The sequence below is a fragment of the Emydura macquarii genome, unplaced genomic scaffold, assembly GCF_026122565.2.
Source record: "Emydura macquarii macquarii isolate MOO-44397 ecotype Brisbane River unplaced genomic scaffold, CSIRO-AGI_Emac_v2 contig_2894, whole genome shotgun sequence".
Taxonomy (NCBI): Eukaryota; Metazoa; Chordata; order Testudines; family Chelidae; genus Emydura; species Emydura macquarii.
The window spans coordinates 480,426-493,697 of record NW_027133031.1 but is presented as its reverse complement, the minus strand read 5'-3'; the positions used below and the strand labels follow the sequence as shown (position 1 = coordinate 493,697).

At 44.7% G+C, this 13,272-nt stretch overlaps 1 protein-coding gene across 1 annotated transcript in view; it reads left to right on the top strand.

The window, feature by feature from the left end:
- Window positions 1-2,003, top strand: part of KCNU1 (potassium calcium-activated channel subfamily U member 1) — a 67,874-nt gene extending 65,871 nt beyond the window's left edge. The window contains exons 27-28 of the mRNA XM_067568425.1: window positions 647-741; window positions 1,776-2,003. Of these exons, the coding sequence (XP_067424526.1) occupies window positions 647-741; window positions 1,776-1,962 (282 nt within the window). The 3' untranslated portion in view covers window positions 1,963-2,003. The remainder of the gene's footprint in view (window positions 1-646; window positions 742-1,775) is intronic.
- The last annotated feature ends 11,269 nt before the right edge of the window (window positions 2,004-13,272 follow it).

Genomic DNA, 13,272 nt, shown 5'->3' with positions numbered 1-13,272 from the left:
GGTGCCTACTGACCAGAGCCTGGCACAGAGGTGCCTCTTTCTCTTCCAAAGCTACTTGGCCTGTTTTGGCCCTAACTGCAGTCGATGGTCATCTCTCCAGTGTTAATTATTGTCTCCTTCATACAAATCCAGAGGGACCAATGAGGGGGATGGAGGGAGGAAACCTGGCATGTACCAAGGCAAGTATGACTCTCAAGGTTAGGCAATGCTCATCCTTATTAAGCTCAAGCAAGAGCTTGAAGTTGAGAGCGTGCTGATGTGCTTTGCTGAATCAGGGCCTAATTTCTTTGGTTTTGCCTTTTCTCTGGCTGCGATTTCCACATGCTCTGGTAGAGACGTAAGACTGAGCTGACATATGTAAAATTCAGGTTCTTTAAATTGGATCTGAATCTGAATCTGTGGCTAAGGTTGTCAGACATCCTTACTCCATGTTACTTAGATTGTAAGCTCTTTGGGACAGGGTCCTTTTTTTCCTTCTGTGCTTGTATGGCACGTTGCACTATGAGGTTCTGGTCCAAGAGTGGGGTTCCTAGGCGCTATAGAAATACCCAATAATAATTCAGCTAATTGACTGATCTCACAAGAGGGCTGAACGCCCCACCTCAGTCCGTTCCAACTAAGAGTGCTTTTTGTTCTCTCATTGCAGGACTCCTTTGGAGACATTTACTGCAAAGCACTGGACCTGTTTGGAATCCTTTGCTTTGGAATCTACCGCCTGGTAGAAGAGCCCAATCCATACAAGAATAGGGGAGTGCGCTTCATTTGAAACTGTGTTTTATAGATACTTCAGCTTGAGCTGGGCAAGAAAGATACAAAAAAAGATCAGTTTAACTAATAATAATCATAATGCAGCAATTTTTTTAGATGGTGGGCAAGGAAGTATAACCAATTAGAGTGCTCATGAAAAGGAAGGAGTCACAGCATTTGCTAGCAACATGCACAGTGCCGGGAGCTGTCCGGCAAGCTTCCCCCATCTAATGCAAGAGTGCAGATGGAGCCCTCACGGGGCTATCACAAGACACCTCAGTCTTGATTTGCAGCTCTGATGGTAGCCTTAATCTTAAACTAGAGCAACCCCATCTGTTCCAGTGCTGTATCTCCATGATATCCTAATCCTGGACCCCTTCCCAATTCTGAGTCAAGATAAGCATCCTTGTTATTGCTCTGGGTATCCCCTGAACAGAGACCATTAGATATATCTGATTCTCTGCTGGATACATTGCCTACTAGGGGTTAGCATGCGAGACCATGAAGCTCATTTAATGTCTGACTATTCTTTACATGTGAACACTGGCTGTCAGTGAGAAGCGGGAATGTGATGTTAGAGGTGTTGTCCAAGTTCATAGATTTTATAGATCTTAAAGTCAGAAGAGAGCACGGTAATCACCTAATCTGATCTCCAGCATAACCGAAGCCAGAGAATCCCGCCCATGATTCCTGCAATGAGCCAAGAATGTTGGTTGAACTAGAGCAACTCTCTTAGAAAGACATCCACTCTTCAAGTGATGACGCATTTATCACATCCCTTGAGAATCTCTTCCAGTGATTAACTAACCTCACTGTTAAAAATGTGTCTCTTATTCCTAGTTATAAGTGAGGGCAGAATAAGGCCCTATGAATGGTATCGTATAATATGCCTCTTCTAATTATTCAAAAGGATTTTTCAGGTGCAGTTAGACATTGCAAAAAGCTGCTATTCCCTAGTTATCCTGAGTATTGCTTAGCAAAGGTTAAAGGAGACCACAGAGCTGTTAGATTCTCATGTTCTGGTGCTTTCCCAGGTGTGTGATTGCTCGGCCCGCCAGCAATTTCAAGATGTTGCCTACGGATCTGCTGTTTTGTGTTGTTCCGTTCAGCACCTCGACAACTAGTGCCCTGTCAGTTTGTGAGGAGGATCTTTCAACTGGAGGGCATCAGAGCCAAACGGACAGCTCCGGTCAGCAGCAGGAAGTGAGACGGTGACGTACTCCCTGGAAATAAAAAATAATTTATTGGTTATTAAGAGCCCACAGTGAAGTTTCTTGGTCATTTTTTCCTAGGGATGTAGCAGGCACTTTGAAATGCTAAAACACTGACATGAGCTGGTGCGTTGCCACTTGGGCTGGGATTTTCAAAGGTGCCTACGGAAGTTAGGCGCCCGTGTTAACCTTTGACCCATGACCTGAGCTCAAATGATCAGGGAAATAATCATTTATATCTTAGCAAGCGTCTTAACTCTTATTTTAAATGAGCACAAAGGAAGCTCAAGTTCTCATGCAAAGTAGGAGCAGCCAAAGAAACTTCACGATTATTTTCAAATAGGCGTTGCAGTAGGCCTAACGCCAAGTAATTAGCTTGAGGCCTGGTAGTGGTAATAACATGAGGCCACAGTAGGCCTACTACAGGTTAGCATACGTAAGTAACCTTGGGTTAGAAGATTTAGAATATGTATCGTGTGATAGTCTGTTAGACTACAAAGGCTGTATTTAGCCAGACTTCCTTAACGGCCCTGAACAGTGAATTTTCTATCTGTGCAAGCCCATCCGACAATAGTCAGACTGCCCAAATACATAGCCCAAATGCCCAAGTATAGACAAGTGGCCGAGACTTAATCAAATATGGTCTCAGAAGTAGGTGGGTATAAAGAATGGTGCATAAAAGGGGATTAAACCTGACCTTCAGCGGGAACTCAGGATGGCAGGGTGGTGACAATCTTAGTGCTTTTCTTTTCGTAAGGGAAACTCAAAGCTCCATGGATTCATGAGTATACAAGATGCAAATTCTGCTGCTGTAGATGTTTTTCTAATTCGGTGATTATGCTTATACTGGCCCTGACACTTTGTGTCTCACCAATTGTCGTCTTCATAATTAATTTCCAAATGGCCACCAAAGAAAGAGCCTGTTATTAGTGACAAGTATATTTTACCTGTTGCTGGAGAGAGGTCATCCACATCTCATAGGTGCCATTTGTTCCAAGATGGAAAAGCTTCCTTGCCTGGCAAGCTGCTCTTCTCAAGTTTAAAAAACAACAATAATAAATGGGTCAACTGGAGGGCTAAGGGTCTGGGCAAAGGAGAGTTGAATGAAGAGGTTCAAAACACCCCCGACAGCTAAAGTGCTCAGAAAAAAGGCTGGAGGATCATGTCTTTTCACCAGAAAATATTCCCAGTTCCTCAAAATTTGACATTTCAAAATGTGATTGTTTTGGGTTTTTTTTTTTAAAGTATGAAATTTTAAAAAATGCCAACCAACTCTAGAGTTGATCAAAATGTGGGGGGAATTTTTGTCTTTTTTTTTTTTTTGTTTCTTTGTTTTGCTTTGCTTTGCTTTGCTTTTTGGGTGAGAGGTGGATTGTAAATTGTTATTGACATTTGAAGATGTTGACCAGCTCAAAGGTTAATACCACACCAGGATGGGCATGATAATGTCTTTTCTCTAATAGGAGGCGGAAGATACCTGAAGCTCTGCTGAGCAATGCATGGAACAGCTACTATTAACTACAAAATCAATAGCTCTTGGGACATTAGTGCTTCTTTATCAGGCTGAGGGAGAAAGGACCTCAAAGATTCCAGTTCTCTAAAATACTCTTTTCATGCAAACACAACTGAAGATATTGGTATGAAATATAAAAACCCAAAAGAAACTTGTGCCATAAATTAGGCTCTGTCCTTACATTACAAAGTCAGCCTAGGGAAGGAGAAAGGGTGTAGTTTTTTTCCCCTCTTCCCCTAACACTAATTAGGTTTGAAAGACTGCAGCTTGAATCCAGCCACCGCATGCAGAGAAGAAAGGAGCCCGAACAGCTGAAGCAGAGTTCAGACTAAACTAACTGCAAGCTCCCCAGGGACATCACAAGGTAAACCTGATAGTCTCTGTCATTTACAATCATTATCAGGCAGCCGACTGTAATTTTACTGGGGATCCAATTAACCGATCCCTGAAGCTCAGGAAGAAAATTTCGGTCCTTTTTTTATTTTAAAGGGGAAAGGGGGGAAAAAGGTTGAACTAAAAGAAAAAGCGTGGCAGCATTTTTTGGCCTATGCAATGGACAGATCCAAGCTTACTCCATTATCGAGAGGAAGGTTAAGGAATCGAACTGGGATTCAGGAGATCGGCATTCATTTCCCAGCTCTGCCACAAACACCTTGTGTGATCAGGGCAAATCATGTAATCCTGCTCGCTGCAAGACACTTGAAACGTTCCAGGCTCAGTTCACCACAGGGTGACACTGCATGGTGCAAAACTGGAATAACCCTAGCATGAATCTGGCCCTTTTTCTTTCCAACTAATAGAGAAGCCTGAATTCATTTTTTTGTTTGTTTGTTTTTGTACCTTGCCTCTGAGGGCTCCTTAGGTGTCGGACTGTCAGTCATCAGCATGGCTGATGATTTGGTGATAGACTTTCTCTTTTCATACAGTCATAAGATTTCTGGAAGATAGAGGGGTGATAATGGGAAGTGAAAAAGGAATAAATGCATCTCAAATCAGGGACCTTTTCCTCTGTGGCATATTTCCACCTACCTTACCTCATAGACTATAAGGTCAGAAAGGACCATTATGATCATCTAGTCTTACCTGACACACTCGACTTCTTATCCCAGGATTTTTCAGGAGAGGGGACTGGGTGGCTTCTCCATTGCTTACTCCCTCGTGTTGTTTGGGTGTCATTTATGTGCAAATGTATTTCTGCTTTGCAGGAGAGAAAGAAGGGAGAAAAAAATCTAGGAAAGGTAAAAGCGTTAATGGGTCAAGGACTCCTTTGCATAAGTCTATTATCACCAGGAAGATTCTGCAATAATCATGTTAGGCATGTGCTGTGGAGCATCAAAGTGACTTGTCTTACCTTACTTTTGATGTTAGACGGGTTTAAATGCTTTGTACGGATGAGGTGCCTCAGACAGCTGATCAAGACGGCGTTTGCTGTTCAGGCAAAGCAGGGGACTTTTTTTTTTTTTATTAATGTCAACAATGCTGCATTTTTCCAGTGAGAAATAGTCTCTGTTGTCACAAACTGTGAGAAGCAAAGGTGTAGGAGAGGACCTGTGTGTGTGTGGGTGTGTGCTGAAGCTAATAAGTTTGAATCTTCAGCTACAGGATCTTCTAATGTATTGGTTGGTGTCTATTTATTTTATGTTTTTGTGTGTTTTAGAGCCAGTGACTCCAAGCCCTGGGGAGTGAATGCCAAGTAGGCACAGGACAGACAATAAACGTGCAATCTCCCTACCCCCTGACCTTGCCCTGCTGATCTGCCTCTGTCCTAAACTGCAAAGGTCCTCTCTGTGAGCGACAGGCAGCTTGTTATTTCCTGCTAGTACTGTAGCACCTAAAGGCCTCCAAATGAGATCAGAAGCCCATTGCGCCAGGTGCTGTGACAATGCAGCATGAGAGGCTGTCCCGAAGAGCTGACAGTCTAAACAGACAAGATGGAAAAAGGTTGGGAGAGGAAACACCCGTGATGTGACTTGCTAAGGCCACCAAGACCTGGCAATAGAACCCACTTCTCCCTAGCTTGCAGTCTAGTGCCCTGTCTGCTCCTGGACCATGCTACTGATCTCCCACTCAGTCCTCAGCCTCTGGTCTAGGTAGACAGTGCCTGATCATTCATTCATTCTTATTCCAGATGGTCGGGCTGGCAGCCTTCCAAAGAGCCCATCCTAGAGACGAGGGGCTACGAAAGTACTCAGCTCTTCAGGGAACACTGCCTGCCTCAGTCCTGTCCCCAGGCACACATTCATAATGTCCCTCTGGTGAAAAGCACGCGTGGCTAAGAGTACCACATTGGAAGCCATGCCGTGTTCAGGGCTGGCTGGCTGGCAGCGAGGGCACATTAAGGAAATTCCTGTGTAGCCGCTTGCACAATTTGCACCAATTTGCAAAGGTGTGAGCATCACAGCCCCCTTCTAACAGAGGGTGAAGCTGAGACACAGAGAGAGGAAGCGACTTACCTAAGAGCACCCAGCAGGTCTGTGGCAGAGCCAGGGAAAGAGAGAAAGTCATCCGACTCCCAGATGTGTGTGTCCTGTCCCCTGGGCCACCCGATGGGATGGGCGACAGACAATTCTCAGGCTAGTAGGTGAAGAATTGGCATCTGTGGGCAGGCAACTGGGCATCTGTGCCTGTAAATTCACCATGGATTCACTCAGACCTGCACCGACGCTCATCCACTCATGTAAGGACATCCATTCATACCTACACACACACAGCTGTGTGCACGCTCTACACACTGCCTAGACTTATGGACATCCATGCATGAACACACACACTCACACGTGTGCAGATCCAACAAACTCCTTCATCCACAGCCCATACTTGTGGAAACATACATGCCCACACATACACACATGCACCTGCCTCTGTGTTTTTTGGCCAGTAACTTGTTCGCCAGGCCCTCCACCCTTCCCCAATCACCTGTAATCCAGTCCAGGGAGTGGTGAGGGGTGTCACTGCTGTGCGCTGTGTTGGGTTTTACAGGGCAGCATGCAGCAGGTGCTGACTGGCAGATATTGGATGAGAATCACAGATTCTATACATGTTAGATGAGGCCAGCTGGGCATTGAAAAAACAAGAGGTGGCTATTAACATGGAGTTTCATTATCATCCAAACAGGCACAATGAGAGGCCCCGGAACTTCCTGCGGAGATAAGCTACTTCACCAAGGGCCAGAAGAACCATTTTCTGATACAACTGGGCTTTTTTCACCCGTCTGAGAGCACTAAGCCTGCAATGGTAGACGGCAGTAGGAGCTACACCTCTGAGCCACTCTCACCCAGAGCAGGGGCTCTCACTCGTTCCAGACTGTTGTACCCCTTTCAGGAGGCTGATTTGTCTTGCATACCCCAAGTTTCACCTCACTTTAAAACTACTTGCTTACAAAATCGGAAATTAAAAGACAAGTGTCACAGCACACTATTACTGAAAAAATGGCTTACTTTCTCATTGCTCATTATTTCCATGAGAACTGTGAAACATACTGACTCTGCACGCCTAGTTTTCACCTACCACCCCACACTGGATCCCAGACGGGGTATCATTAAACAAAAACAACCCATCATCGGTGGAGACCACATCCTGAGAGAAATCTTTCCCGACCCCCCTCTTCTGGCCTTCAAACAATCACCCAGCTTCTCCAATCCCCTCATCAGAAGCCAGCTCTCTACAGACCACGATCCACCAAGTGGTACCAGACCCTGCCAGAACAACAGAAGCAAAACCTGTAGCCGTATCTCCGCTGCTCCAACCCTGCACACACAAAGTTCCATCAAAGACCCTGGCTCATCTCTCTGCAAGTTGAGGTGCTTTTCCAAACACCTCGAGCCTGCACACTTGACTTGTGGAATCTCATGAAAAATAGGCTCTGGGGATTCCTGACCCTCCCAGCTACTCTCTGAGTTCTAACAGAGATCACTCTTTCTGGTAACATGGTGACATTTTCACCCTTAGCCAGAAGCAGAAACCATGCCAGTCACCATGAGCTGGAACCAGTGCTCTGTTAACCCTTCCTGCGACAGAATATGTTGCTACTGTGACGAAGTGATGACTTTTGAAAAGTCCCATATTTTGACAGGTTTTGTTTATTTTTCCTAGTGTTCTTTCCCCACTGGCCTTACACTCCTGGAGGCTTCTGAAAAAAAAATGCTGCCATGACTCAGTTCTGTTCCTGTTTGGGAACTTAATCTCTATGTATTTGTGGGCATTTCTCCCACCCCGGCCAGTCCCTGTGCCAGGAGCCCCTGGTGCATTCCTGTTGAAGTTTGTGTGTTTTTATTCAAGGACATTGGGTAGAAACAGACAGACGTTGGCAGGGACTTCTGAATCCCTCCTGGCTTTTAAAATATACGTTCACATGAAAACCTGGTGCTCTCCCCCTCACACTGACATAAGAGCCTGAATTTTCAGAAACAGCTGCATAAAGTTTGGACCAAGGCATTTAATAGTGACTAATAATTTTGGGTGCCTCCATTTTTCGTTACTGAGCACCCACCCTCTGAACAGCAGGCCCCTTTAAAGTGTCTCATGTTGGGCATCCAAAACCCCTTGTCCTTTTGGAAAATCTCAGCTGTAGGCCCATATTTCTATGCCAGACTAAGTGTCCAGATTTTCAGAAATGCTGAGCGGCCAGCGGTTCCCCTTACAACAAGAGCTACTGATGGCCCAGCACGTCTGAAAATCAGGACACTGATCTAGGAGCTTACATATGGATTTAAAGGCCCAAGTTTACATGCCCATTTTTGAAAATTTTGGTCTAGCCTTTCACCAGCACTTCACGTTCACAAACAGAAACATGCTGTCATACACATAGGCACACATCAAAAAGAAGCTGCAGTCCCAAACACTAGACTAATACATCAATCATACCTGCTGAGCTGCCAGCAGTCATGTAACTGCTTAAAGAACTCACCATCCCCCTGGCACTTAAAGAAAAAAAATCATCTAATTAATCACAGGTGAAATGGCTTGGACGTGCTCCAAGAGCCCGTGAATTTACTACCAAGCTTTGATGCTAATTTTCTTTCTAGGTAACGCCCTAAAGAAATTTATGATTGGGTAATTAAAGTGGTGAATAAAGAGATACTTAGAAGGAGTGAAAAGAAAAAAAAGATACAACCTTGAGTCAAAAGTCTTCTTTCTGGAAGGAGATAGAGGAACGTCAGTCATTTTTGCGCACACACTGTCTGTGAAAACCAAGTCAGATTCCCAATGGGGGCTTGGGAAATATTTCTTAAATCAATGTTTGTGTTACCAAATAAAACAGAAATGATGGAACCACTACACAGATTGTAATATCAGGTGGGCTAAAATGGGAAGGGTTTAAGCGATATGATCTCTCTGAGAGCCACATACTGTAGCACTTGTATATCTCAGGTGGCTGCTTCCCTAAATCTAATCTGATCAGATCATGGTGCTATCCAGAACCCAGTTCATATGCTGCAACGCGGGCAATACTTGTTCAATATCTTCTTAAGGGATGTGGGGGCTCTTCCTTTCCAGAGGAAAGAGAACTGAATAGCCTTTGCTTTGTTTTCTAAAGAAATCTAAAAAGCTTGTTGCTTTGTGAGATGGAGACCCAAGACCTTGACCATTTACAGTAATTAATTATCCCTTTGTAAGCCTAGAGGTGCTAATGCCAGTCCCCGGGCCCAGATCCCATTTAAGTAATTACTAGAGCCATGCAAAATGTTCTCAGTGAAACCCAAACTTATAAGCAAATAGTCTGGTTTGGTGTTTCATTTCACACTTGGAATTCAAACCAGGTTTGTCTAGAGGCAAGTTAAGGCTTAATTAAATATTTGTTAAGCATTCAGCAGATTAGAAGGGCTATACTATGAACTCTGAGCTGTATTATTAATTTATAAACAGGTGCCCCAGCTGCATAACTGTGACCAAGTTCCCGCTTTTGAACCCCTTCCTCCTGCAAAGATCAGGGATGTTTGGATCAGGGGGTTAGTTCAGCTCAGACATGGAGGAAGGAGCAGGAACTGGTTTCTGGTTCTGACCCACTTTAAAGCTCAGGCATGTCAGTACCCAGGGATCCAGTTCAGATCCTTTTCTATTATTTTTTTCTAGACTACAGATCTGGGCTGAACCGCAGTGGTTGCTGTTGGAAGCCCATTCTTGTAGCCAGTAAGGCCTTTCACATTCCATGAAGCCTTTTCTATAAGGCCACAGAATGAAAAATGTTGAGAGCTGCTGTTTCCAGGGGAAAAGCCCTTCTATGGCCTGAATGATATTTGCCTTATAGGAGAAATCCCTCACCTCTCCTCCCTTTGGTTCAGGCCCCCAAAGGGGTAGAAAGCAACCAACACTGGCCAGATCCTCTCTCCTCTGGGGTTCTGCTCAGTGCTACATGATACATCTGACCTTTCTTTGCTAAGAAATTATTGCTGACACCGTCACTCAGCCCCCTTGTGCTCTGCACAGCACTGAGGGAAGAGTTGCTGGATGATTTTAGAGGAGAGCAGCTAAGATAAAAAATGAGAAAGTGGCCGATTAGATCTGAGATGACAGGGATGAGAAATAAAAGCCATTAGAGCCCATTTGCAATGTGCCCTCATTGAGTCAAGTTTCAAGGTGTTTCTCCAGATTATTAATGGTCTGGCAGGGTCTTTTGTACAGGAATCTGATACACGAAATAACACCCGTGTATACACGCTGTAGTGTAGAGGAGGAAAGCAGACTTCCCTCATTTATTTACTTGCAGGGATTTGAAACACAGTGAATCAGCCAGCTGGGTTACACACAAAATAAACATTCTTCATTATCGTCTCAGCCCCTTCAGATTCATGTCTCCATAATAGCGCAGTGGTACAACAGAAACGATCCTAGAACCCTGGGACTAAACTCTTCTCTTGGTTAGACGGGAGTAAATCTGGAGTGACTCCACTGGAGTAATAGTGTGGAGTGCATTGAAGGTAGTTCAGTGAAATCCATGGCTCACAGGAGCAAGGTGTGCACCCAAAAGGATAGGCTGTAGCCTCCTGGCCAAAAATTTGTTTTTGATGCAGCTGCTATTTGGTTATCTAAAAAACAGCTGGGAATCTAATCAGCACCCCCAAGTTGCAAATGTTGCTTACAAATAATGGGCCAAACACCTCAGTCAGAGGAATTGTTATAACCCCTGCCAGTTCCCTCTGGTTGATTCCCCCAACTCCCTATAATCACCTCATTCTTCTCAGAAGTGAGTTCCAAAGCCAAAAGCAGAAGAAGAGAAGAACAAGGAAACACGAGCAAGGGGTAAGGGATGTTTAAAGGTGGAATTTGCAGAGAGAGAGATGTGAAATGGAAGATGGGTAATGCTCTGAGCTCCATAGGGCTGTTTGAGACTGATTTTCGAAGATGCTGAGAAATCATTACTCCCACTATATAATTCATAGAAAATCGGGCCAATATATCGTATGCTGCCTCTGAAGCATACAGACATCCACATAGGCAGGATGAAGCTTCTCCAAACAGCATTAAATGATAACATCTGCTTTGCTGGGATTGCTGATTTCTACTAAACTCTGTTCTTTCTATTCTTACCTCCTCCTCTCAACCCTCTCCCCCATTTGTCTGTTGTGCCCTATCTGACCATAAATTGTGAGCTCTCTGGGGCAGGGACTGTCCTTCTCTGAACAGCAGCTAGCACGCAGCCTGGCCTGGAGTTTCTAGGCTTTACCATGACACAAACAAACAAACACAACAGTAGTAATTAAAACATTTGCAGACTGCAACATTGTCTAGGCATATGGTAGTTGCACAACGTTAGACCAAGGTACAGAGCTGTCCCTACCAGCGTTGCTCAAACCGCTTGCCTTTTCGGTTCTCTTTCTAGCACAAGGCAGATGCTCATTGTGGACATAAAGGAGCCTCCAATGTTATGGGAGTGGGATAGCAAAGGAAAGAACAGAATTTACAGTGAGAAGAATTTTACATAAGGAGAGACAGTTATTATTTATTGGCCTGTCTGCCAGAGGGGGAAAACTAGCCACCCAACTGGCTCATTCTAGAGGATTACATGATCTGAAATCCCTGCAGGGACATTGAGATGAGATTAGAAGAGCCAAAGGGTTACTAAATCTCCTTCCCTCCAGCCCCTGCCCTTGTTTTAATAGTCTCACAGTTTATAGTTTTAATAACAGGAATTGCAATTTGAATGTGTACAGCCTTGGTCAGTTCTGGGCACTTAACGATGTTTCTTCCCAGCAGAAGACAGAGATGAACTGAAAACACTCACTGTTGCTTTCTAATGAAGCAATAGCCTCTGCCAACAGGGCTGTGCCAGGGGATGGATGAGGCAGACTGCTCACCCACCCCAGCATCAGGGTCAATTACCTCCCAGTGGAACCCCGTCACCTAAGGGAATGATTTAGATAATGCAGGGGATTTTATTTTTAATTCCCAGGCAAAGCCGTCTTTGCTGCTCTCCATCCAGCCTTTTCATTTTGGCTTTCTTTTTTCCTTCTGCTTCCCTGGCTTGGCTTTTCCCAGGTGCTGAGCACCCACAGTTCCGGTTGAGTTTGGTGGCACTTGTGGATTCCCAGCTGCTTCTGAAAACCAGGCCACATGTCAACATTTGGTGCGGGGAGCCACAATGCATAGGAAAGGATGATTAACAGAAGTGCCCCCAACTGATGTGCATAATTTGCAAGGACATAGGATCCTGCAGAACCAGAAACAGAACCTGAGGGCCCATTTTTCAGATGGTGTAAATCAGCATAGCTCCAGCAGAGTCAAAGGAACTACAGTGATTTCCACCAGCTGCATATCTGGCCCTGAGTTTACACTGAGACATTGGTTACTTCTCTGTTCTCCAAACTACTTTCAGAGGCACTCAAATAACTTCTATGCTAGCTCTTTGATGTCACCTCTCTGGCCTACATTGTGGTTGCTAGTTGGCTTTCTCTCACCTAACCAGTTACGATGCTGCCAGTGGCACTTACATCTGCTAAACTCCCTCTTCCAGTAAAAAATTAACTAGCTGGATTGAATCTTCAAACACATCCTTGTCCATTTCCACCTCGGTAAATATCAAAAGAGAATTCCTCCAGCCTAGTCTAGGTGGGGAATAGCGAAAAGATGCCTATTTATATGGTTCAGTTTCCCTTCAGGTAAACCACTAATTGTACATACAACTCTCATCATTAAAAACCACATCTTATGGAACAAAGTCCTTTGTGGAAACAAAGAGATGGGGAAGATGAAAGCTCCACCAAAGACACGTCAGCAGTCCAGCTACAGGTCTGTACATGCCTCTCTCCTTCTTCCTATTCTGAGAATCACTCAGAGCCTGAAATCCCCTTTTGACATGTAGCTCCTCTGATGACAGATGCTCCCGGCAGCCTCCACAGGCTGCAAACAAACACATTGTTCTTGCTGTCAACTCCTTCCCCCCCCCATTGAAAGGAGATTCCAGTAAGCAACAATTGACCTCATTTGTTAGCATTAGTCAGCAAACTTGAGGCTTACGTTCCTTATCAAGAGAAAGGGAAACGCAGGTTTAAGGCTGCCAAATCAGAAATGAGAGTCAGGAATCTGTCAGCACACTGGGATGTGAGTGAAGGATGCCTTGCTATGCCCAGCCTCACCTCCCACACAGCTGAGAACTGGGCTGATATTTGCGGCGTCTTTCAGGTAATGGTCACTTCCAGAAGCAGGATGACGTTCTAGACAGCCCTTTGGTTTCATCAGCTCCAGCAAGAAGCAGGGTGACAGACTAGGGAGGGCAGATCATCTGGTCTGGAAAAGCAAAGTGTGAGGTACTGTATTAGATGGACATTGGCCTTAGCCAATGCATTAGCCAGGACTGATTCTTTG